Here is a 25,341-nt window from a genome sequence, read left to right as displayed (position 1 = left end):
GATCTATTTAGAAAAATTACTCAAGAACAATAATACTGAGCAGCCTTTGTTTAAAAGTAATACTGTATATACATGTGGAAATTCTATAGAGCAAATGTTTAGCAAAACTCTTATAAGTACCTATTATTCTCCAAGGTACCTGCATTTATAATTCAAATTATGATTATTATTCTTTTTGTTGGAGTCAATGCTGACAGCTGCTGAAAAATTTGTGGAAAAGAAAGATATTATTCAACTCTATTTTCCCCAGGGCTGCAGCACAGTTCTGAACTTTTCTTTGAAAAAGAGGTTTTAGTGGCCTCAATAAACAACATGTTTAGTGGGTTTGGCTTAAAAACTAACTGCTTCCTAAAGTAGTTCTTGTGTCCCCTTCCTGTATTTAACATCTCTGCAGAGAGTAAGAACACTGAGAAGGAGAAAAGCAAGGTTTCTCCTCTGTAAGCAGCAGAACAAAGAGAGCTGAAGATTTCTGGTATTGGTCCCTTAGGGTTGGATTCTCTAGTGGCTAATAAGGCGGAAAGAACAAGAAAAAAAATTAAAAAAGCAAACAAAAAAAGTCCTCTGTGCAGCTGAGGCACTCACAATCACTGCCTTCAGCATAGATCCTCCAGTGTCTAAAGCAGGCACAGCTATATTTGCAGCTTCCCCTAGAAGAGGAAACAACCTCCTCATTTCTTCCTACTCAACCACTTTCACAAAACCCACAGGATCTTCATACCTTCTATAGTTGTGTGAAATGTCCTTAAGAACCCCAGAGAGGCAAACAATTGCTCTTGGTGAAGAGCTGTGAGGATGAGTACCATCTCTTAGCTGCTGGAAGCCAAGGCAGCTGTGAATTCCTTACCAAAACAGACTGGCAGAGGAAACTGAGCTAACTGGGCTACAGCTGGGAAAGGCAGGCACACCAGAGGCCTCCATAACTAAGTGTAGCTGGCACAGATTTTACACAGGGTTTTGAAGAGATGGCAATTTTTGCAGGAAAATAAACTTACTAAAATTTGGAAGCTGTTCCTAGAAACATTTTGTAAACTAAAAGCTTACTCCAGCTGTGGTTTTTGCTATGTTGATCTTCCAAAAATGATGCCCTCTCTTGCCCATTGGTTAAATAGTTTTTGGCCACATTCTGCTGCTGTAGTAAACCCGAGCAACTGGAAAGAAAACGGGGGAAAAAAAACAGCCAAAAAACTCAACAAACCCTCAAGCATGTACAAAGACAAAATAAGTAGGAAGTTTTGTCTACTCACCAAATTGGTTATTTCTGCAATGTCTCAATGACCGAACAGTATCTGCAATCATGTGCTGCAAAGACAAAGTAGTAAACATCAGTGCAAAGACCTGGGACAGATTCTGTCATTAGAAAGGCCTGAAAAATCTCCTCGCCCTACACTGTGCAGCAAAAAAACAACTGTGGTAAGGTAGAAAATGAAGACAGCAGGAGAAACTTTGCTCTTTGTCTTAGTGATACCATTTGATGAAACAGGGTTAGTCTAGATGTCTTATTGATATCACACGGATTAAATGAGAACAACTCCCTGGGAACCCATGGAAAGTGGTAATGAAAAATAACCAAACAATTGCTAATTTTTCTTCTGGTGACTTTTATTAAACTGAAAGCCTGCAGCAAGGAAGGCCTGTGGACTGGGTGAGTGCTTCAGGGTTCAACCCCAGCTTTAGTGCATTATCTAAGGTATTGTGCAGCCTGCAGCCTCTCCTCCTGTCCCCACATTTGTATAATAGGACTGTAAGCCTCTTTGTGCCACAGACTGCACCCCTTAGTGTACACCTGTGTAATGCCTACCACACTCAGGCAACCACTACCAGCCAGGCAGTCCTTGCAACCTAACCAGCACAAAGAAAACAGTCCATAGCCTAAATGCTGCAGAGCAAGTACCCTGACACTTCCACACGTATATATCAAGTAAAACTGTCCTGGAGGTATGCTATTTTAACAAAAGCTGGTGCTTACAGGGATAGTGGATGTTCACTTACATTAAGCAGAGGAAACAAAAGGTTTAAATTTGGTTTCTCCGTTCAGGTTCAGGTCATCAATTTATACAAAAATTGGGATTATTCACTACAAATCAGTAGAGGGAGCTTATTTTCACTAGATACTACCCATAAAGTTCTTAAGCCATTAGTTTTTTTTAAATTTTACTGTTTCTGAGGCAATTCCTCACTAAATCTAGTAAGTAATGGAAGCAAACTGCAGTTAGCAGGAATGATCTGAAAGCTCATGCAAACAGCTGATGCTCATTTCATACCTCCCTCAAAAATTATTAGAGGTGAAAAGGATTAACTGTCTTGAACACAGTATGTTTAAGACCAGAATGATGCAGAAAAGCTCATCTCTCAACATCCTGGGAGTGGCTTACAAGGCTCCTCCACAGAAGCGTATCATGAGAGCGCATTTAATGGCAACTTCATATTTCTTTCATCAGTAAATCAAAATAAATTTTCTTGTTACCCGCTGTGCTTCATTTGCCATGAAATTATACAATCTCTGGTGCTGATGTCCTTGCACTGATTATAATGAAGTTCTAATGAGATGATCTAGATTTCACGATCAATAATGTGAGTACTGGCAGTACTAAAACTTCCACCAGTGCTGCTACTGTCATGTTTCCCAGCTATCACCCTCTGCATTTGGATTTTATAAGTCAGAGAGACCCACACATCACACATGCTGTAACTCTTTGCTGTCTCTCTTTTGTAGTCAGTCACTGTGAGGGTCTGTCCCAAGATTGGCTTCTGCAGGTGATGCTCTGGTAAAGCAAGAATCTCTTTGTGCAATATTTAAAGCAGAATCCCAAATCCTCTGGCTTTAGTACCCTAATTACGCATTTCTCTCTGGTTACAACTGTCTGGGATCCAAAAGTAATGCAGAGAAGTCAGCCAATGTATCTGCAGAGCAAATGCTATCTTCTGACTGCTTAAACAGGTGCTTGCATACTCGTTATTGTGATGAGTAATGCACATGTCATGGGTTTTGTAAAGAGCATATTATTCTATTCCATCTGGGTGGAGCAGAATTGCTTATCTTTGCCCAAATGGGTCAGTGTCACTTATCAGATGGTGGAGTGCTACTTATCTCTCTTCATTGTTTCACTACTTCCATGGGAATGTCTTCTGCTAATGGTCCATCAAGAGCTCATCAATGACGTTACACATTACACTGCACTATTATAAGCTGCTCCACACAGGGAGGAGAAGCCAAACCATCTTAACCTAGATAAAAAGGAGCCACAGTCCCCCTAGGTATCCAGTTTTTCCACCAGATCCCTGGAGGAAGACCGGACCCATCTCACCATTACTGGACCCTTTTTCTTCAACAGGACCATCTCTACTCCAACAGAACCACATCTGCCACTCCAGGAGGGCTTACTTTGGACTGCTTCCAACACCCTGACCAACAGGGTGTCAGGTTGTATTTCTGACTCTGTCAGGGTTTTCTAGGATTTCTTGTTTATTTGTTTGCTTATTCTTCTGTACTACAACATCTGTATTTTTATATCCCTAGTAAAGAACTGCTATATCTATTCCCAAAATCTTTGCCTGACAGCCTTTTAATTGCAAATTTATGATAATTTGGAAAAGGGGGGAGGGGCTTACATTTTAAGGGAGACTCCAACCCTCCCTGGCAGATACCTGTCTATCTAAACCAAGACAGCACATTTCTTGTGGCTTTCCAGCCTACCAGCTACCCAGGATCATTAGCATTCATTTTACTGAGGACAGCAGAGCCTCAGGCTTGGGGTTACAGAGATATTTGGAGGTGTGGGTTGAGAACCCAGAGCTGCACGTACACAGTCCTTACTGCCGAAGGCTCTAGGTAAGCAGGTGTTATCAAAAATGGTAATGGCCATTGACCTGTAATAGAATTTGCTGGAGTGTGGCTAAGACATGTCATTGCTAAGACACAGCTGATGGCTGGAGAGAAAAACCTGAAGAAGCCACATTTCAGTGAGAGCTAAGAAAATACCATGGAAATACCTTGAGATGTGACCGTGTAAGACTATATTTTCATTTATTCCTTCAGATTTCGTTGAAGAAGTAGGTATGATACTAAATATTGGTCTAACACTGTAATAGGCTTGACTTTACCCATACTGCAGTTAAATAAGCCACTGCAACCCCTTAGCCTTTGCTAAAGCTAGGTAACATTCCTGCGACAGAAGATCACTTATTTTTCTTCTCTTTGCAAATTTCCTTCTTTACATTTTGAATTAACTTTGTATCCACTGCTATAATTTCATGTCAAATCAAATTCAGTCATGGTAGGATTGCTGAGTTCTAAGAATATAAAAGAAGCAGGGATTATAGGGAGAAAGAAGATCTTTTATTAAAGAAACTAATATAGTTGGAAAAAAAATAATGGTTCAGACTGACAAGTCCTCCTTTAGGTGAGATGTTTAATGCAGAAATGAAATATTTCAAAATAGTGATCCAACTGAAGACACAAGAAACCATCTTTGCTTTGAAATTCATAAGTGGAGATTCGAGTCATTTATGACAGTGAGTAAGTTCCTTCCCCAAAGCAGTAATCTGCTATGGTAGAATAATTCTTTTCTTCTTTTTCTGCAACAGCAAATTTGCAGGTGAGGTTCAGTGGCTTGATCCAAATCAACCAGGAGTCAATGTCAATCCTAATTTTTCTCTGCAAAGGCCAGAAAGTACTCAGCACTTCAGCGTTCAGCACAGAACAGCAAGGAGGACATTTTTCTTTGGGACAAAGCCCTTATAATTAGAAAAGAAACACGGACTGATGAATACGTGATCACGTGTAATGCATCTTGTGAGTTCATGGCCATCGACTAAATCCCTTAACGTCCTACTGAGCCAGGGTAATACCAGTGTGCAGCCTGAGTTTCCACTACACTGATATTTAAATCTCTCCTAAGCCCCCACTTCCTAAGCTTGCACTATTGCCTGCATTCATATGTACAGGGCTGCATGAGACAGCATGTTTCTGAGAGCGTGATCTGAATGATAATTTGGAGGAAGTGTCAATCTGAACAAGCCTCACCCCACAACCATCACCTCAGCCTCTCCCCCCCTGTCATTTAAAATGCTCATTATCCATTTGAATGGAAAAGGTGAGGTCCTGGCTCACTAAAGTCAATTAGCAAAGCTCCCACTGCCTCTGGGGACACAATGGAGGCAGAAAGGAAGGGGATTCTTACCCAGCAAGCCCAGCTTGTGTACGTTAAACATATACACGATTACACAACAAACAAACAAACACAGCCTGCTAAGACTGGACAAGAATTAGATCCTACATATTCACTAAATAAATATATGGGCCAGTGGGGGGATTTTAATAACAATCATGGAGCATCAAGGGCTAGTTTAATTTACATGTTAATTGGATGTACTTCCAAGAGGCAATGAAGAAGAACATGCTAATGAGTTTTATGAAAACACCTAAAGGTCAAACAGTTAATGGAGTTGGGACAAGAAAAACCTTTCATTAAATGCAAATCAGTGTTCTTGTAAACTCTGCAACAAGAAAAGGTACAGAAATTAAATAGAAAACATGAATAAAAGGAGCTCAGATTCAAAAGTCAGTGTCTACATCTGCTTGCAAGTTGAAGAACAACATATATTATGATAAAATGTGAAAATAAGTTCAACATCTGGTTCATGAATAACTCCGTGGTTATGGGTTCATTCCCAAACAAGAGTAAACACATGGAGAAAATAGTTGGGCACAATTCACTAACCACAGCCATCTGGACTAACAGTCCCATGGCACACCTGGACAATTGCAAAGAACATTTTGGTTTCTTGGTCAAATACTACAGGCCAACAAAAAAAAAAAAAAAATCATCCAAGCTTCTCTACTCCACCACTGTTCACACATATAAACTTCGGCTTTCAGCACCATAGAATCACAGAATAAGCAGAGTTGGAAGGAATCCACAAGGATCATTGAGTCCAGTTCCTGGCCCTGCACAGCACCATCCCCAAGAGTCACACTATGTGCCTGAGAGCATTGTCCAAACTCTTCTTGAACTCAAGCTCAGGCTTGGTGCTGTGACCATTTCCCTGTGGGAGCCCATTCCAGTGCCCAACCACCCTCTGGGTGAAGAACCTTTCCCTGATTTCCAACTTAAACCTCCTCTGACACAACTTCAGGCCATTCCCCTGGGTCCTGTCACTGGTCACCACAAAGCAGAGATCAGTGCCTGACCCTCCTCTTCCCCTCACGAGGAAGCTCTAGACTGGGATGAGCTCTTCTCTAGGTTGAACAGACCCAGTGACCTCATGAAAATATTATCGAAGAAAATCCCCCAAGCCAAACAAAACCAACGAACCAAAAACCAACAACAAAAACAAAGCAAACCACCAAAAACCAACACAAATTAGGCAACTCAAACCTCTCTCAGTAATACCATGCCAGAGAAGATGGCATATGATGCCTAGAGTGAATGAGGCCAAAAATACATCATCATCAAGTGCTCTTATGCATAAAAGCTGCAATAGTGATATTGACAGTTTAATTTGTATTTCAGGCATTATTTTCTTCCTCATTTAACAGAGACCAAAAAGTTTCACTTTCATTTAAGATCCCTAAAATTACAATACCAGCGGCAGATGATAAACTAGAGGAATCTTTCCTTAAGTGATAAACTAGAGAAACATTGAAGGGGGAAAAAGAAAAAAAAGGAAACATAATTTAGATAAAGCTGAAGCAGGAGAACTTAACTCATAAAAAGGGAATTGATCTCACCAGGTATAAATTAAGAGTGGACTGAGTAGCAGTGATGATGGCCATTATTGGTTTAGTCATTTTACACAGAAGTAGAGGAGGAAGGAATGAGAAGAGAGAGGAGCAAAGGAAAAGGATGGGGAAAGATACTTGGCTGTTTCATTCTGCTTGCTCTTTTTTACCCCTCTTTATTTCTTCCTGGTTCAGCCAGAAGAAAACCTTAGTCTTACAAGATAAGGAAAGCAAAGGGAAGAAGAGAACATGAATGTTTTGAAAAACAGGAAGGACAAAATTAGCTTACCAGCTTTTCAAAATTAACAAGGTTATCCAGAAACGTTTTATTTCCTTCATGGATGAATGTTACATCTGGGGGAAAAAAAAAGATAAAAGAAAAACAATTACCATTTACAACCTCTTTTTTAATGCAAATAAATAAAATTACTAAACAGCAACAAAATGCAAAGGAAAAAAAAAGAAGGAAAATATCCCGTTAAGGACTTACACAGTATCTTTTAACAGTGAAACAAAAGCCTGGCCTAATGATAACAGGCAGAGATTATTAGATAACAACAATATTTGCACATAGATAATATTTACACATTGTTAAGAAGAGTATTTATAAGTGGGGGCAAGGATTTCTTATTAAACCTGATCTGTGCTTCTTCTGGGATGCATAATATACAGAGGATGGCTGGGAGCAGGGGAGGGCATCCAGAGGGATGGCCCTGCATGGCATGCCTGCTCTCCACACCCTGCAGCCCCAATCCAGACATTCTGCCCATGGCTTTGCCCAGGCTGGGACAGGTCTGTCCCTAAGCCCAGAGCTCCCTCCACGGGGGCAGAGCTACCAGATGCTGGAGATGGCTCTGACACCCCTTCATCTCCCTCTGTGGGACAAACAGCTGTGAAGTCTTCCCCAAAGACGAGGGCTATAGCAGTGGACAGCCAGAGAGGTTAAACACAAGACACCAAAGTGAAGTACAAAGCCTTGAAATAAGCATCAGGGCTAGGGAAAAACACTTTTATGTGGTGCTGTTGGAGGGAATTTGCAAAGGCAATAAAAAGGTCAGAGGAAAAGGAAAAGGTCTATATTTGGCTCCAGGAAGAGAACTGAACACAGTGTAATGAACTGGAGGGAGGGAGTATCGGGCAAAATAAACGTTGCCAAGTTAAGATTACAATTAAAACAGTAGCTCAAGGCCATTTTCTCTGTTTTTCTAATGTGTATTAGGTCAGAAGTGAGACCTGTTTTGGACATAAAGTACCAAGAATATGAATAGATTCCCTTTGGGAGTGGAAGCTCTGACTTTAATAGTGCACCCTCCAGGTCACTGAAAACACTGGCAGGAGCACCACGGCCATGCCCCCTTCAGCTCTCTCCTGCCTGTGGGGGTACCCAGGAGATCCATGAGGAGAAAATGCTAAAGGAATGAAATAGCACTCCAATGCCATTACTCCTTCAAAGTCACAGCTGTGTATGCCAGTGGGAGAAAGGCACGCAGCAAATGGGACAAGTCTCCCTCTTGAGCAGAGGGGTCAGCCTCCAGCCCACCAATCAGAACTGTGCACCTCAGCATTTCTCCTCACCTCTAGGACTCCCTCTGATACCCACACAGACCCCATGGTTTTGGGGGATTTCAGGAGTGGAAACCTGTAGAGAAGCTTTGTCACACATGGCCCTCCATCCACCTCCACTTCACCCTCCCTCAAAACAGCCAATCTGATTTATTTCCTTGGGTTTCAAAGGCTCACTCTTGTGCCTGAGGGGCATTTTGTAATTGCTTGGAATTGAAATGCTAAACTGCTTCAAATGCTGGTGGAAACCCGGGGCTGGGACTCTTATGGGGGGTGATGGAGAGCTCCTGTGCCCCTAGGGTGGCTGGGCTGGGACAGACAGGATGCCAGCCTGGATACGAAGAAAGCACAGTACGTGCTGCCAAAACCTTCAGCACCTCTCCTACCCCTGGGCTGCATCCTAAAAAGCAGAGAGAAAGGAGGGAGCATGACCCTCTGCAACTCCACTGCCGGGCTGCTTTGGGGCACCCAGGGAAAGGGACACAGAAAGGACATGACTTCAGGATACAGGCAGTACTGGTGTCTATATCACTGCAGTTAAAAACTGTCCATCACTCCTAATGAAAAACCTATACTGGAAGCAGAAATTTCCACACAGCTTTTTAAGTCATTGACAGCAATGTGTATATCTCTGAGGGCAGAAGGAACAGAAATTTGCTTTGCAGCCAACAACTAAGAGTCTAGATAAATTCAGTGGAGCAGAAAATTGCATCTGAACTAGGTTATAAGGGTATATCACAGTATTTTATTACACATTTGAAAAATCTGCCTGATTTTCAAAAGCTGTGTCTGTGTGCTGTGAGAGCTCTGCATTTAAATTTAATTAACTTTTAAAAGGACACTCTGAAGTTATTTTTCATAATTTAAGATTTTTCATTTTTTTAATTGAAACTACTTTTGTTCCTATTGTGATGAAATACAGCAATTTGCTGAGTTATTAATGATTTCTGTGTTACCCATTCCTATTTTACTGGTCTTGGAAATTACTTTAATACAAATATGCTTGATATGGAATAAATTCCATTGCACTGTGCAATACTTTGGGAATTACAAACCCTGGCAACATCTCCTTATGGACCACTTTATTGAAGGACATTACTGCATTAATTTCAAAATCTTCTTGCTATCTCCAATACAAGTTGAAGATACAAATGCTGTCTAGGTGCATGTTCTTTTACACCATATTGTAATGCTGTGCAAATATCACTGCTACAAGTGACTTATGTTTGCTGCCTTTGTTTGCAAGCAAGACATACTCCAGAACACTTTAAAAATATTGATTTTGAAGCTTTGATAATTGTATTCATCTGGATTAATGCAAACTCCTTTGATGTGTGCAAAGAGGGGAAGTGTCTGGTGGCTCCCAAACTGTCACCGACCGATCTGGAAAACTGCCTGCAAACATTTCACAGCAGCAGCAGGTTGGAATAAACAGCCTAAAGAGAACACTTTCAGAATACAGGAATAAACAAATGAATTTGCCATGTTCAAAGCCTAGGCAATTAATAATTAATGACTCCAAGACAATGGAATATTTGAAATACTTGCCACTTAATTAGCTGCCCAGCTCATTGCATTAGCAAGTAGTTGTACTTTATTTTAAGACTTTTTTAAAAAAATCATTTTAAATAGTAGGATTTTATTTATCTCTTTCAGACCTATAAGAGACTTGGAAATCCCCACCTCTCAGGACAGGCAGACAGGGCAGGTTTTGCTTTCAGGGTGGCACCAGGGCAAGTTCATCCCAGCAAAGTAGGGAGGCATCTCCCACCAGGCATCTCAGAGCAGCAGTGTGACCAAGGCTACTGCTTCAGGGGCTTGCAGGGTCACGCTTCTCCACTGAAGTGGATGTGGCCAAAGCAAAAGCACACAGCTCTATCCACACTTGACAGGACAGTCTGAAGTTTAAAGATCTGTGTGAAAATTGGCATCTTTCCCCGCCTTAAAAGGAAGTTGTTTATCATCCAGAGCAAGTGCTATCTTGTCAATACCACTATATCTGACACATACTCATCTTAAGAGCATCTGAAGGAAAAATCACCTTACACTTATTTTAATTAACAGTGAAGAGCAGCCAAGCTTTAACGTTACCTTTCAGAAGTAAGGGCATGAAGGGGATTTTCGGAGATTTCATTTTCTTGAATGCATCTCTGTAAGCTTTGTGATTCAAAGAAGGATCCTACAAAACCATTTGAGTAATAGACAGAAAAATCAATAGGCTATAAAAAGAGCAATTTTAAATCCATTACGGGCTTATGATCTGAACATGATTTAGATATAAAAGGTTTCTTTGGGATGCAAGGTAGCTCAAGGTTTTCTAAGCTAGCTGACATGCTAAACTGAACAGGAAACATAAACAGTGAAAGGAACAAAAGCAATTATGTTCCTCTAGATGAAGCAGTGCTAAATTGAGAGGAAGCTGCAGAATAGATTCACTTGGACTGCTCTGTAATTTCCCCACAAATTTCTATTAGCAAAATCTCTTACTATATAGCACAAAATGTATCCCCGAATGTATTGCTGATTAATTTCCTCTTAAAAAAACCAAAACCAACATCACCAAACAGGAACAACAAGTCCCAACAGAAACTGCTTTAAGATCCATGGAGCATGCTGGAGACTCAAAAACAAAAGGGAGTATGTTTCAGCGGCATTGTGCAGGCAATTCAAAAAGTCATCTCAATTTCCAACGTAAACATTTTTGTACACAGCTCACACAGAATCTTTAAAACACATTCATTTATAAAGAACTCCAAGTACAGAGGCATTACAGCCAGTAAAGGCTGGATCTCCTGCTCCCTGTGCCAGGCAGTGATCTTACCATTCACCCACTTCCAGCCAGAGGAAACATTTATTCTGCCTTGATAATGCTGACAAAGACCGTCAAGCCTCAGATTCTGACATTTGTTTTTTAAAACTTGAGCTGGTCTCTTTTTCTCCAGATCTGCAGCATGTTGCTTCAGATGAAGGCTGATTAGCTACTAGGGCAAAAGAACAGCTCCCAAATTGATGCTGGCAAACTGATACCACGTTAGCCTCTCTGCCCTTCCTCCCTCTGTCAGGAACAGCCTCTTCCCTTTTTATGTTTGCAGACCACCTCAGAGCTCTGGAGAGCCATGTGGCCTTCAGCAAATCATGGATCTGACATGACAAGTCCAGCTCCAGATAATAACAGGCAGACTCCAAATAAATTAGGAAGAAGGAAGGCAGGTAAAGCTAGCAATGTTCTTCTGCTGTCAACGCCATACTTACCGTCAAACTTTCAAGTTCAGTGAAAAGTTTCTTGAATTTCCCAGGAATTTTCTGAAGTGTGGAAAACAGAGAGGGAAAGAAAAAAATAAGACAGAAAATTTGACTCAGAAAAATGCTGAAGCATTGTTTTTTCCACAAGACTGCTCGGGGTAAGGTGCCTGCTGAAAGCACCAACACACACTTAACTCTGGCTCCTCAGCTCCCAGGGCCATAATTACAGACCGTGTTCAGGGCAATGCCAGCACGGCACTGGACCCTGCAGCCTCGTCTTGGGGACCTGCATCCTTCTTTTATGGAAACTGTTAGTTAGCAGCTGGGTTCATTTTCTTCCCCAGCTTCTGTGACTAAACATCCATTCTCAAGCTAGAAGCAGTAACACAGGCTGAGAATTCAGAAACTGATCACATCCATGTCAAATCATTTGTTGTAATCAATCTTCCCCCAGAACATGGGTTCTAGAAATTAACAGGTGTCACACTCAGTACCGTTTGATACATCATGCCAGTGCTGATCAGGGTTAACTCTGGCAGTACTGGTGCCAAAGTGAGACATTTCCTTAATAAACTGACTACTCTGCTACTGGTATCTGATCCTAATCCCACAGAGAGGTGCATAAAAACCTTTCAAAGGGAGCCCAGGCACAAAACACTGTCTTGCCCCTCATACCAACACCTGCTCTACTCCACAAACATCCACTTTCTTTGTCAAAGGGAGCCCAGGCACAAAACACTCTTGCCCCTCATGCCAACACCTGCTTTACTCCACAAGCATCCACTTTCTTTGTCTCTAAGATGCTTTAATGGGTTCACATTACTACACTCAAAGCAATTGTTTTGCAATTTAAATTTTCATGCTGGTATTTCAGACTTGAAAAATGGTGTGTGGACCTTAAAGCTTGACTATTTTTTCCAGCCATAGTAATTAGTCTAGTAAAAGAGATCCCCTCTTAGTAGAAATTCTGTCTTGTCTTTGTCCTTAGGTCCTGACAGCCACAGTGATGATGCCAAGAGAAAAGAGATTTAGAACAATTAGATTAAGTGGATGTATTTGATTAAAATGCTAAAATGATTGAACATGGAACTACAATTGCATGTTTTTTGCTGTCTTAAATCAGGGAAAGTGAGGCTCATTAAAACACTGGATACTGTAGGAAAAAAAAAGTAGAATATGCTTGGGAGCATACTACTTGTTTAAGAAATCAAGTGCAGGGCCAATATGATTTAGCGTCTAGATGGCTGCTTAAATTTAGGTTGTTTCATTTACATGTGTAAGTAATTATAATTAATTTAAAAACATTGCTCTACTTTCTAGAAGTCACATTACTAATGCAAATAACCTTCTGCTTTTGAAACTTCCAGGGCAATGAAGTTTTACAAATAAAAAAAAAGGAAGGATGTGACTTGATAAATATTTTACACACAGAAACGTGACATATCTACAGTGGTACATATGCAGATGCACTCTTTGTTATGACAAGCAACATATCCTGCTCTTCCTGAGAAGTCCACCGGCAGCACATGATCTCCAGAGGCCTCAGCACAGAGCAGAGTTCTGTGTGTCTCTGGGCAGGAGAGATCTGTATCATTGCCTGTGAGACCATACTTGGTCTCTTCTACTCTCCTCCCAAAACCCAGAGAAATGGAATGAAGGCAACTTAGGAGGAGGCCAGGGCAAAGGTTCCCCAGAGAGAGGTTTTAGAGACATCAGAGGCAAGGGGTTTCTGTATCATCGTCCTCAGGTATGTAATTTTCTCTAAAACTCTTATTTTATCTCTTACTTAAGTCAGCTCTTCTTTGCCTATCTGAGTCCCTGTTATCAGCTACTGTCCTTGTTTCTGTGTGTCAAAGCCTCAGACATACAAGTTGTGTTTCCATAGGTGTGGTTTCAGCTAAGGGGGCAGACTTTGCTCTGGACAAGGTCAGACAGGTTTGTAGGTCTCCAATGGCCCTTTAGTCCCAGCTGCTGGTGCTCAAGCGTATCTCCAAGGCAGGAGATCACAGCCCTTCTCTGTCACTCTGTATTACACTGATGTTTTTGGAGTACTGCCCACCTGTGCTGCCAAGGGCATGAAGGAGGGATTAGGCTTCAACCCACCCCACTCAATTACTTCTTCCCCAATATTTGGTACATCGGCAGATACAGTAAACTCGCAGATGCTATAACTCAGTGTGGTTACTATGACTCAATATGGATGCCACTTGGATGGGAACAAAAAAATCCACAACAGAATAAATACAGATAACAGTGGGATCCTCCCTTAAACACACTCATGGTCTGTGTAGCAACCAGAAGCTTTTTAAGTTAATAATCCCCGTTCTCCAGTATGCTCCTTATTCATGGCTCTTTTCCTAACTTTGTTGTTCAAGATGAGCAGCTGCAAAAAAACCCTGATGAAAGACAAGAGAAGGTTTATTTCTACTTTGTTGCTTTGGCCATTTAATTAAACTATTCCATAGTAAGGTATTGCTTGTTTGGAGCCACCTTTGCAAGACTTTCTGTTCTGACATCTACTTCAAATGCTTGAATAATTTGTTAGATCTCCATGCTTTGTTCTTATTTAAAACTCTGGAAGGACACATTAAGGTTTTTTTTTGGTGGGTTGTTTTTTTTTTTTTTTTAATACCTCTGTATCTAAGGTTTCAGGTCATAAAGAATTTTCTCCACTAACACTCCCTCCATGTTTGATTTCAGCATGAAAAAACAATAATCAGAAAGAAAAGGTAATTCACAGCCTTTGTGTGAAATGGTTTTGACAGTGTCTGAAAGATATAAAGAGGTGTCTTACCTCCCAGGTTTGAGACAGCCGGCTGACAGATGCAGTGTTGAGACCCATAACAATTGCAAAGAATGAATTCAGATTTCTTTGGGCTTTACAGCTGAGGAATAAAAATATGATTTTTTTTTTTGAACTCAGAATCAGCGATAAATGGAATGCACACGTATCCTAGGTTACTGAGTCTCATTTCAACCCTCAGCACTAACATACAATCATCTTCCATATAATGAACTCATTAAATGTCCTCTCATAACCACCTGCAGTCTAGGTGATGGGGTCTCTAAGAAGTTTTTTAGAAAACGTTCTACTATCTCATCAACCCTGTTGTTGGCAGGTTATTTTTTTCCCTTTGCTGTCAAAAGTAATTTTCCCTTTTCAATGTTTGAGTTACTCCCAACTGTCCTCTACCATACAGAATAATTCCTTGACCTCTATTCTGTTGTATAATAAATATTTTCATCTTCTTTTCTGTAAATTGTACAACATAGGTTCCTTCAATTTCTCTCTGTGGTTGTGGTCTGCAAACTGCTTTTCCATATTGTTATCCTTCAGTGAATTCTTTGTAATTTATTTTAAGTCGTATTCAACTTTTATTTCCTTTACTACTTTCTCATGTAGTAAGACAGTGGGGAGGGAAGAAGAAATATAATTACTGTTCTACATTCGTATGAAACATAAAACAAACAGCAAATTATTTATTTGGAACAGCATCACATTTTGTCCTTTCTTTTAATTTGTCATCTCTTATCACCCAAGGACCTCTGTCACAGTGCTGTTCTTTACAGTCATGCTTTTATTTCTTCAGCTCAGTATTAGCATTCTGTAGCTGAATTACTTGGCATCTATCTAAATTAAATCTTATCCCACTGTTGTTTGCACGTGCCACTAGACTCCTTAGATAATTCTTTTTTTTTTTTTTTTTTCCTATCTATCTTCCAATGCATTTGCAATCACTCATCATTTTTATTGTCTGGAAATCTGGTCGGTATTCAATTTATATATGCCTATAAACCAGTTGCAGCTAGTACTGGTTCCAGTACAGATCCTGATGGAATTTGCTCAACACCTCTATTTTTTGACATTTTACTGTATACAATCAGACAATGCGTATTTCTAGTCCATTTTCTAGTTCATTAGGAAACTTGAAATCCTGAAATACTGAGTCCTTTTAGAACAAAAATATTGCCCTGTTCCTTGCAGATTTTTGGAGACCATACAAATATATATATGGGCGCATTTGTGTGTGTGTGTGTGAATCCTCTTTTAAGATAATTTTAAATATGAATGAATCCACTGGCTTCACTGGGACTTATCATCAGGGACAAGTACAAGCCAAGGCCTTAGCCTGGAAAATGGCCAGAACTTGTTACAAGTTTTAAAAAGCCTGCCCTTATCACTGTATACTATCTTGAGACAGGGTATTTCTCACTTCACTTCAGCTGTCTTCAAGTTAATCCTAACTTTGTTGCTAGATTCCTTTTATCATTAAAGCCAGGCAGCTCCCAAAGGCAACTCATTCCAAAACAAGGAAGGTGTCCAACACAGCCTGCACAAGCTGTCTGTTGGGTGGGCCACACCTCACAGCAAGCTGTAGAGAGAGAAGGGATGTCTCTCACAGTCAGCCACTGCTTGCCTGGGGAGCAAAAAGGCTGCTCTTGTAATCTGTTTGTTCTAACCATACACAGACTTGTTTCTTTAACTCCCCAGGATATTAATTTCTAATAACATGCTAATTAATTTTCTTTATCGAACCACTTGTTTTCTCTTTTAGACTACTCATCAACAGAAGCGTATGGATTTGTTTTTCAAAAACTCTGTCTCTCTTCTCCGTACTGACACACTTGTGTAAAATGCTTTTGTTTTCTTCAGGCATTCCTCAACAGCACAGCACACAGATGATGAACATGAAATCTTAGTCCTGGTGCTTTCCTGACCAGAGGAAAATCACAGACACAGATTCCTGGCTGAATCTGTGAGCAGAGAACAGGGAGCAGCCAGAGCTGTTTGTAGTTCCCTACCTCTCTGCCTTAGTCATAGACAAAACAGGAGGGCTGCTTGGCTTGTCTCATGATGAGAGTCCTGTGCCTAGCACACCATCCTTCCACCCTAACTGTTCCTCCGTCATCAACTCTTCCAGAACTGATGAGATCCAGTGGTGCGTCCATTTACAAAGCAGCTTTTATGATGAAAAAAAATCCTGTGAAAACTACACACTCACTTATTTCATCACCTACATTCTCCAGTCATGGGTGCTTCTGCAATACACTGGGAGAGCCTGTCCACTGACAACTGTATTTAGTCTCCATAACTCTGGCTTTCCATTTAGCAGAATGAAGTCAATAAAAATAGAGCAACACTTTAGTCTGGTAACAAATATATTCTTATTCATGTAGGACTGACACAAAACCTTTCCTGGGATGCAAATTGATGCTACACTGGTGCAAGCAAGGCACATAGAACCAACCACCTTTTGGCCACTGATAAGGCAGAAAATGAACAATATATTACTGGATACCACAAAACTTGCAAACTAAATCAGATCACATTTATGAGTTACACTAGATTAGATTAGAAGAATTAATTTCTCTAAAGGCACTGCTTCAGCAGAGAACAGTCCTTTCTATGTAAGTGCCTTGGAAATTAAACCAGCCCAGTCGATGAAGGGAACAATTTATACATTTTCCATGAGCATGCATATTCAAATATTGCAGAAGACCAACAAGTGGAGAGAGAGGTGAGGAGGATGATTGCACATATTTAAATTGCTCCATTTCCTTGGTTACTAAGACAAAGAGTGATTACAGAGAAATCTCTGTGTATAGTATATATTTGGATTCTGTTGCAAGACATAGAAAAAATGCCAGTACTATTTAGTAACAGTGAAAGAGTACACTGTCAAATCTAACATATGAAAAAGCCTACCCCTCCAATAAGTAAAAGAATACTCCAGAGAGGATTGCATGGAGCAACAGCTTATTGCAGTATAAGGTTCTTCTCTAGAGGTACAACTTTCAAGTTTATTGGAGTGTTTTGGCTGTCTAGTCTTGCGTGACTGTTTGGCTGCCAAAATAGTTCTGTCATATGGTCCTCAGGTTATCTCAGCTAAGACGGAGCTATCTCTGCACCATCAGGGATGCTGCAGCAGACACTGCAGACACAGCAGGTAAGCTGTCGGGAGATTTGAGCAGCACACAGTCCATCATGTCTAGTTTTGATCAGGCTCTGCTGTTGTTATCTATGGACTGTTTTATTTAGGTACATTTACTACACTATCAAAACACAGGATGACAGATTAATTTTCTTTCCTTGCTTCTCCACCTACTTCCTGCCAAACAAACCACGTGAATTGAAGGATTTCTGTTGCAACATCAGTAACTTACTGGGCAGCAATCTTGATGAACTTTTTCACTAGCTGCACACGTTTGCAGAGCTGGCTACAGAGGAGTATCTCGGTGGCAACCCAAAGCTGGACCTCATTGCATCTTTGAAGCAGAAGACTGAGATTCTCAGTGTTTTCAGCACTGCCCTGTCTGCTGAACGTGAAGTATATCAGCTCTTGCTGGAAGACATTGACATCATCATTAGGGATATAAAAACAATTTAAATATAAATGAACTATTAATTATTTAGAAGTATGTTTTTGAAACCAGGTCTGGTCACAAACGGTTATTTTTGCATTATCCATGAGCCAATCACAAATGATTCAGGTTTGGCTTAGCAAAATCTAGAGGCTTATTACAGAAGGCAGGTAGACTGGAAATCCTGCAAGATACACTCTTGTTAGAATTCCCAAAGTTCCATTTCTGGCTATAGCCAGGTATAAGACATAAACAATCTATTTCTGTATTTCATCACTTCTGTTCCAGTATGACAAACCAATCATATTGAAGCACTGCAGAATTTGAAAAAATTCTATTCAAACTTGTTTCTTTATTAGCCAATTTTTAATCAATAGAGGTGTCGGTCTTGATTTCTCTTAAAACAAACAAACAAACAAACAAACAAACAAACAAACAAACAAACAAACAAACTAGGCCGGTTTCAAATTTAAAGTGTTTAAACTGAATAAAAGAACCCAAAATGAAAGAAAAGGAAAGCATCTGGTGAAAAGCAAGGGAATCTCACATTCATTTTCTCAGAAAGCCAACACGCTTTTCAGTAAATGGTATTTTCAAGAGAGATTTTCTACTGTTAACTGTGTGTTTTTACTCAGCAACCCAAACCAGAACCTGTCAAAGACATTGAAACAACCCAGTGGGCCCTGAAGTGCACCATTATCTCATTTAATAAAGCCTGCCCACTATTTTTCATCTCACTGAAGCCTAACAAGAACAGTAATGTGACCATCTGAATTACTGAAACTGTGAATTCTTTTGTTGCTAAAGTGATATGAAAGACAGCTATTTGTGGAATCCCACATTTACTGAAACACTATCAAGTGCATAGGACATTTTGCATATGTAACACATTCACAGAGAGGGTCTTCTGAAAATATTTACTTTTCTGAAAAAAGTAAAAGACTGAAAATAATCAGTCTTTTACTCTCTTGAGGCAAATCTCAACAAAACACATCAGGTATACAGGGAACGTATGAAATGCCTGAAAACAGGAAAGTTACAAACCTCTGACAATTCTTTTCAGTCTCAGGGATTGCAAGATAACTCTTAGACATGTCACCACTACTGAGAGCTGCCATACCATGCTGTCATGACAGTGAACCATGCACCCAGGAATACCAATGCTCCAAAATGCATCAAAATGGCACACTGCTGCATGACAGTAATATACCTGGGAGTAGATGTGGTGCTTCTTACCTCATGAATTGCATTGAAGAGGCTCCAGTCAAAGTTTGTTAGCTCTAAGGCAAGATCCCAGGTGTTAATTCCCAAAATCCTCACAGATCTTTGCTGCAATTCCTCATTTTCAGAAAATGGGTTCTAAATGAATAGACAACAGCAAAACAAATTCTTCAAGAAATGCCAAAGGTTCTGCAATGAAACAGTTACTGGACTAAGGTACCAAACAGAGCTGAGCAGGTAATCTTCTCTAAGTGCACTCTGAGGGCTTTTTCCCCCACTAATCAAAATGAAGGAGCTATAACCTATTTAATAAATAGCTTGAAATGGGAAATGGGTCAATAGGATCAATGATTTGCTTTGGAGAATGAGGCCTTCTCCCTCTGTCATTCTCTCTCCCTCTTCCAACCTTGAATATAAAACACTGGCCAAGCAGACAGCATAATGAAAATAAAATCCCTCAAACTATCAGAAAATAAAATCTAAATTAAGACATCAGTAAATTTTCTGATATAAAAAGAATCCTTCTGAAAACACATTGGATTAAGAATAAATATAACCTGCCCTCCAGTCCACTTTTACAAATAACATAAATCCATACATTTTATGATTAATCTATCCCAAATGTAATCAACAAAGAGTAAAACACTGTGGGTTCTGAATCATAAAAGTTACTTAGTATGTTACTGTGGAGTGCTGTGGTACTGCTGGTGTTCATTGTCATTTGACATTTCCATTACTGGCTGGGATTTTTAAAGTTTTGCATTTCTCTTGGCTTTTTTAACCTCATCAGTCTGAAACTTGGCACATGAACCATCTGCCAAGATGAAAAATTATTCTCACCAGTTAAGCTATTACTTTCATGGTATATTTCTGACAGTTAGAGCAAGTTTTGCAATTTTTATTACATAACTAATGAAACTAGGTTGGCTGTCACCTGTCTACACTGGAAACCTTCCCTTAATATTCACATTTTTAGAGATGGCTCCAATGCCAGACATAATGGGGATGACAGATTACAATGATAGTGGCATGTCAGCTCTTTGGGGCACATTGATCCAACAAAATGTAAATAGACATTTCTCATCCTGAGGATGAATGCACAGATCCTAGGGGTACTGACAACATGTAGAAGTCAGTTGTGATACAGCCCCTACTCTTTCCTGGAAACATCTGCATAATTAGCAGAAAACTATTGAAACAGCAAAGTGCCTGACTGTGCCTGCCTCACTAAGGTTTTGGGAAAGCATGGAGGGAGGGAGTTTGTTATCCTGGCTTCGGAAGACAGAGGGAAGGACGAGAGAGATCTGCCGCCTCTTGATCCACTGAATGTCCTAGGCCCAGTGAGAAGATGGAGAGAGAGACGGGCAGAAGGAAGGGAGGAGGACACTCCAGCTGACCACGGGGCTGCCACAACACAGGGGTCACACTGATGGGTCTTGTGGAACTCACACAACATCTATTTCCACATGTAGTAATTCCATGGAATTTGTCCACCACTTTGTATGGTTATGTATCAGCCAAAATGCTACAGAGGCATAAGGCAGGGCGGGGAGGAAAGAGTCATAAGAGCCCTGAATAATCCTCATCCCATCCATTCTGGTACAAATACAGGTCAGCGTTTCCAGGCTGATGTAGATTGAAAGATTTAAACTGCACAGAAGCTTTGGTTTATTTAAAATTGATGAACAAATTCCACTACCGTTCAGTCAAATAACTGCCGTTAATGAAAGATTTTTTTTTAAGGAATAGAGCAGCTCAGTAAGCTTTACTGAGGAAGCAAAAAATAAATTCTTCATTGAAAAAGCCCTCTGAGAGGAATCCTAAGGTTTTGATTTGGAGTCAGACAAACAAAAAAAATGGGAAATATACAATACCAATCCTTACCAAAGAATCAGTCAGATCTTTTCGATATACAAACATACGACTGGATGACTCCAAAGATTTTGAGATAGCCAGATCATTTGGTTGTAGCTCATGTTTTTCTGTAAAAACAGAAAAAAAAAACCACCACAGAAGTTTCAGAACACGAGTAAAATATGAGAAATAAAGGTAAAATTGTATTGGTAAAGCCACACCAACTTCTTAGAAGGTAACTAAGCATCAAATTCCATCTTTGTGGGGACCCATCATCTCCACCCTGCTCAGGCAAGAAAAAGGCAAGCTATCTCTGATGCACTAGGGCACAAAAACTTCCTGCTTCTGCTTTCAAACTGCACTTCACATAGAACAGCAAGAAACCCTGAAATCATGTGGTCTAGCCTCCTATGCCTTATAGAACACTTAATTTCAACCCAGTATATCTAGTATAAATGAGGTGACTTTTGTTAGAGCAAAGAGTCTCAGCCTCCAGAGACTGAGCTATTGTGTGTCACTGGAGACAAAACCAGGGATGGAGATTAAATCAGTAGCCACAGCCATTCAACAGGTAAAGAAGTTTAAAGGATACCAACACCATGAAATTCACCCCACAGAGCAGAGCTGAGTAGTGCTTTGTAGCACAGTACTTACAGTAATTCTTGTAGACCTAGAGTAATTAATTTAGCAAACATCTGAATAAAAGAGCAAGTAGCAAAGAGGAAAGATTTTTTTTTCCTCCACTCCAGAGTACCGGTTCAGCTCTGCAGAATCTTGAATGAACTAGAGAAATGTGGGGGAACAACACAGCAAAACTCCAAACACAGCTTAAAAACTTCCCTGCAAAAACTGTCACTTCCTGCAGGCTCCCAGTAATCCTCTGGAGACCTGATACATGGTAGAGCCAAAATTACACCAAGCACACTGACAGCAACCCTGGACTCTGCACTGCTCATGAGGAGTAGGACCAGGAGGAGTCTGAGAGCCAAACATAATTTCAGACAGTTCTCCCTTTTATCCATGCTCACTTATCCACTGATACACAGATACATTATGCTGAACTGAACTATCATTATGTTTTTTCAAGGTAATTTTGAATAAAGAGCTTGCTTATCCATTATTGGAGTACAATAAAAACAGGTCTCCAGTGCTCATACTGCTGCCCTCCAAGTGGATGAAAGACAAGAGTTCTAAGTCACACAAATAGCAAAAACACAAAGCAGAAAAAAAAAAAAGCATAGCAGGTTGGTGTTTATTACTTGCAGTACAGCATACATAAGAAGAAAGATACTGAAATTGTTGTATTTCAAATTAACGGAGGCAATGTAACTAAATAACATTTTAGGGGTTATAAAGGTCATATCCAAAGGGCTTTTGTTCTATACCTGCATTTTATTTACTGTTTCTCATTGAACAACCAAGTGGCAACCACTTCTATTTTGTGGCTTTCCTGGGAACCAAAATAGTATGTTTCATTATTTATGAACGGTTGGTTTTCTTTGGCTAAGCAGGCAGTTAGAACTAGATTTATTGCTACCAGAGCAAAACTTGCCCTGCTCTTGAACAGGAGAGAAAGACCTGAAACACAACAGCAGCACAGTGATTTTGCAATGCTGTGAAATGCACTGGAGGTGAGTTTGAGCACACACAAGGGTAAAAAGAGTATGCCTGAAAATGATGTAGCCTGGATGGCCAGGACATCCATGTGTAATGCTCCCAAAGGCTGCTCCATGCCCAGGATCTCAACAACCAGAGCAGGGCACCATCTCCCTGCCACCCACACCAGTACACTCAAAAAGACATTTATTTAACTGAGCTCAGCATGGGGGAAAAAAAGTGACCTTCCAGTTCTGAATCAAAGACACAAACAGAACAACCCAGCACCAGTGTGTTTTTCGTTTAACTAGACTGACAAAGAAGTAGCAACGAGTGCTGTAACTTAAAAGACGCATCCTTTGTCTTAGGGGGTCAACACCAACTAATGTTATCTGAGAATATTGCCAAGATATTATACACTCTAAGTCATTTTGTAGATACAGCTTCACGGTTCTATGCACCTAGTTAAACTGCTTCCAAAAAGCACCACAACAATCAAAACAATCTGACCAAGGAGCTCGAGACCTGCCAAACACCAAAGAAGATCTTGGGACTTTGGCTGGTCCCTAGGATCACTCCACGATCACTCTAGTCTTTCTTAAAGAAGACAATAAGCCCTTCTATTTAATGATTAACACTAAAACAATAGGCAAAACATGTCAGTTGTTGCTTACAAAATATTGCTGAGATTGCTCTCAGTATCTCAATTCTGCATGTCTTCCTCCTTTCAGCTCAAGAATATTTGCTACTTATGCCATAAATAAGGGAACAGCAATGCACATAGTATTTGTTATTCCCTTCTCTATTTTTAAAGCAAATCATGCCTCATTGCCTTCAAAATTAATTTAAATTCCAAAACAGGAGATTCATCTGTGGAAAAGAAATAAAACCTTGCAATAGTGCTGGAGACTGAGAGCTCTTTACACTCCCTTCCCAGCCAGGAGATGCTACATCCCACAGTACCCAAGAAAGAGCTGTTGCCATGGAAACAAGTCTCTGGGAAGCAGCTCCTCATTGTTCCCCTGGTCATCCAGCTGTGGGCCCATAGAGAAACAGCTGTATCCTTGCATCAGAAAATGTCAGCCCTCCTTTACCTGATGCAATAAAAGGTAAGTAGTCAGATGAAGGGAAGTACTTACCACCAGAGAATGAGACTGTCACCAGTGCCAACTCCTCCTCTGGGTATTGGATCTTTTCTGCCACAATCTTCAGAATCTCCTGAGCTGAAGTTGACACTTGAGCTTTCACACTGACATAGGAGTGCTCCGTTATATACACACGGCAGAAAACTGCACAAAGGAAGAAAGACATGCTCAGCTGCAGGCAGAGGTACCTGAACAGTGCAAGGAACAAACTTGCAGACTCCACCACAGCAATGCCTCAGCTGTCTGGCTGCTGCAGGAAGGGCAGTCACTGCACCCTGACACAAAGGACATGAAACTAAGCATAAACATCAGCATTTTTCCCCTCCCCACTTCTTGTCCCTGGGAAATGAGAGAGGCAAGCAAATAGAAACATAGGCTCCCTCAGCAATATCTATTTAAGACTTCCTACCCTGAGGATTTGTCATGGACAACCTCCTTTGCTGCCTATCTTCTCTGAAATTCAGCTGTCACCATTTTTTCTCCCTTCATTTTAGGTTCAGACAAATCACTGTCCTTTCAGTATATTTCATATCTGCTGCAGAAATTATTTTGGACCTCCATTTCTACCTGGAACAGGAAGCTTTGCAAGAACAGTGCTCCCAGGTTTTCAACCACTCCTGATAGCTTATCTGTCTAGACATCTAAACTACTTGCATTGCCAGAGTATTTCAGCACCAGCAGAGACTGCCCAAACAGACATACACTCAGTTCTGACAACTCATTTCCTGAATCACAAGCAGCACGTATAAATGGGACTGGTTTGGAGAAATTCCCTGGGCTCAGTACTTCCACTGAGGTCCCTGAGTCGGTTCAGCTCTGGGAATGCTGTGGTCAGCTCAGCAATTACTTTTTCCTGCTACAAAAAGGGATGTATGTTCTCTCTGCCTGCCAGAATTTTAGGTTTACATCTTTTGCTTAGTTTGCCCTAGCTAGCTCTTTGAAATACGGCTGCCACACTTAAAGCAGAAGAAACTGAGCAGTAGACTTGCATAAATATTTTGAAAATTACATCTGCTAATCAGAATCGTCACAGTTCTTGGTTTCACACTCACTTCGGTGCTTAATTAAACTTTCAATTTCCTTCTACTCTAGCACGTCTTATTATAGACAGGCTGCTACCATGCTAGTACAGGACAACTTTCTTCTCCAGAACTGCTGTATTTTTTTTTAAATTATCCTTACTGACAGATGTATACAGTAATAGCTCTTTGCTTGTCCTACAGATCTTCATGGCTGCAGGGCAGTTTCATTAGTGAAGACTATGCCAGAAGCAGTTAAGAACTCTGTCCTTGAGAACAGGGTTTTTCTGTGATGTAGTAAAGGAAAAAACAAATGTAAGAATGAAAGAGAAATTTAACATTGAATATTGGGGAAAAAAAGCCATTTGATTTTATAATTCCTCTTTAACCTGTCTCTGCTGACAGAGTAAATGAGATGCTCATTCCATGACAGAATCTTTTATCAGAATGAATATACATCATGAAGATAGAGACATCCAACTGCACTTTAAATAACTAGGTAGAAAAATAATTTTTAAAAAATCTGACAGGAATATTTGGACTCCATATGCAGAGTGACACACCTTGCTTACAGTGGATTTGTTTGAAATGTCCTCTCTGTCATTTGCAAAGGGAC

At 40.4% G+C, this 25,341-nt stretch overlaps 1 protein-coding gene across 1 annotated transcript in view; it reads right to left on the bottom strand.

Moving 5' to 3' along the window:
- RAPGEF5 (Rap guanine nucleotide exchange factor 5) overlaps positions 1–25,341 on the bottom strand; it is a 160,088-nt gene that overhangs the window by 5,879 nt on the left and 128,868 nt on the right. The window contains exons 17-25 of the mRNA XM_066195927.1: positions 23,701–23,850; positions 20,996–21,093; positions 19,127–19,249; positions 17,693–17,871; positions 14,322–14,412; positions 11,537–11,587; positions 10,376–10,463; positions 7,011–7,075; positions 1,245–1,299 (exon numbers count right to left, since the gene is read on the bottom strand). Coding sequence (XP_066052024.1) covers positions 1,245–1,299; positions 7,011–7,075; positions 10,376–10,463; positions 11,537–11,587; positions 14,322–14,412; positions 17,693–17,871; positions 19,127–19,249; positions 20,996–21,093; positions 23,701–23,850 — 900 coding nt within the window. The remainder of the gene's footprint in view (positions 1–1,244; positions 1,300–7,010; positions 7,076–10,375; positions 10,464–11,536; positions 11,588–14,321; positions 14,413–17,692; positions 17,872–19,126; positions 19,250–20,995; positions 21,094–23,700; positions 23,851–25,341) is intronic.

Source organism: Chamaea fasciata, unplaced genomic scaffold (assembly GCF_029207755.1).
Source record: "Chamaea fasciata isolate MVZ Bird 193981 ecotype frontalis unplaced genomic scaffold, bChaFas1.0.hap1 SCAF_1, whole genome shotgun sequence".
Classification (NCBI taxonomy): Eukaryota; Metazoa; Chordata; class Aves; order Passeriformes; family Sylviidae; genus Chamaea; species Chamaea fasciata.
Note: the sequence above shows the minus strand (reverse complement) of the source record. Positions and strands in the feature narration are given on the sequence as shown.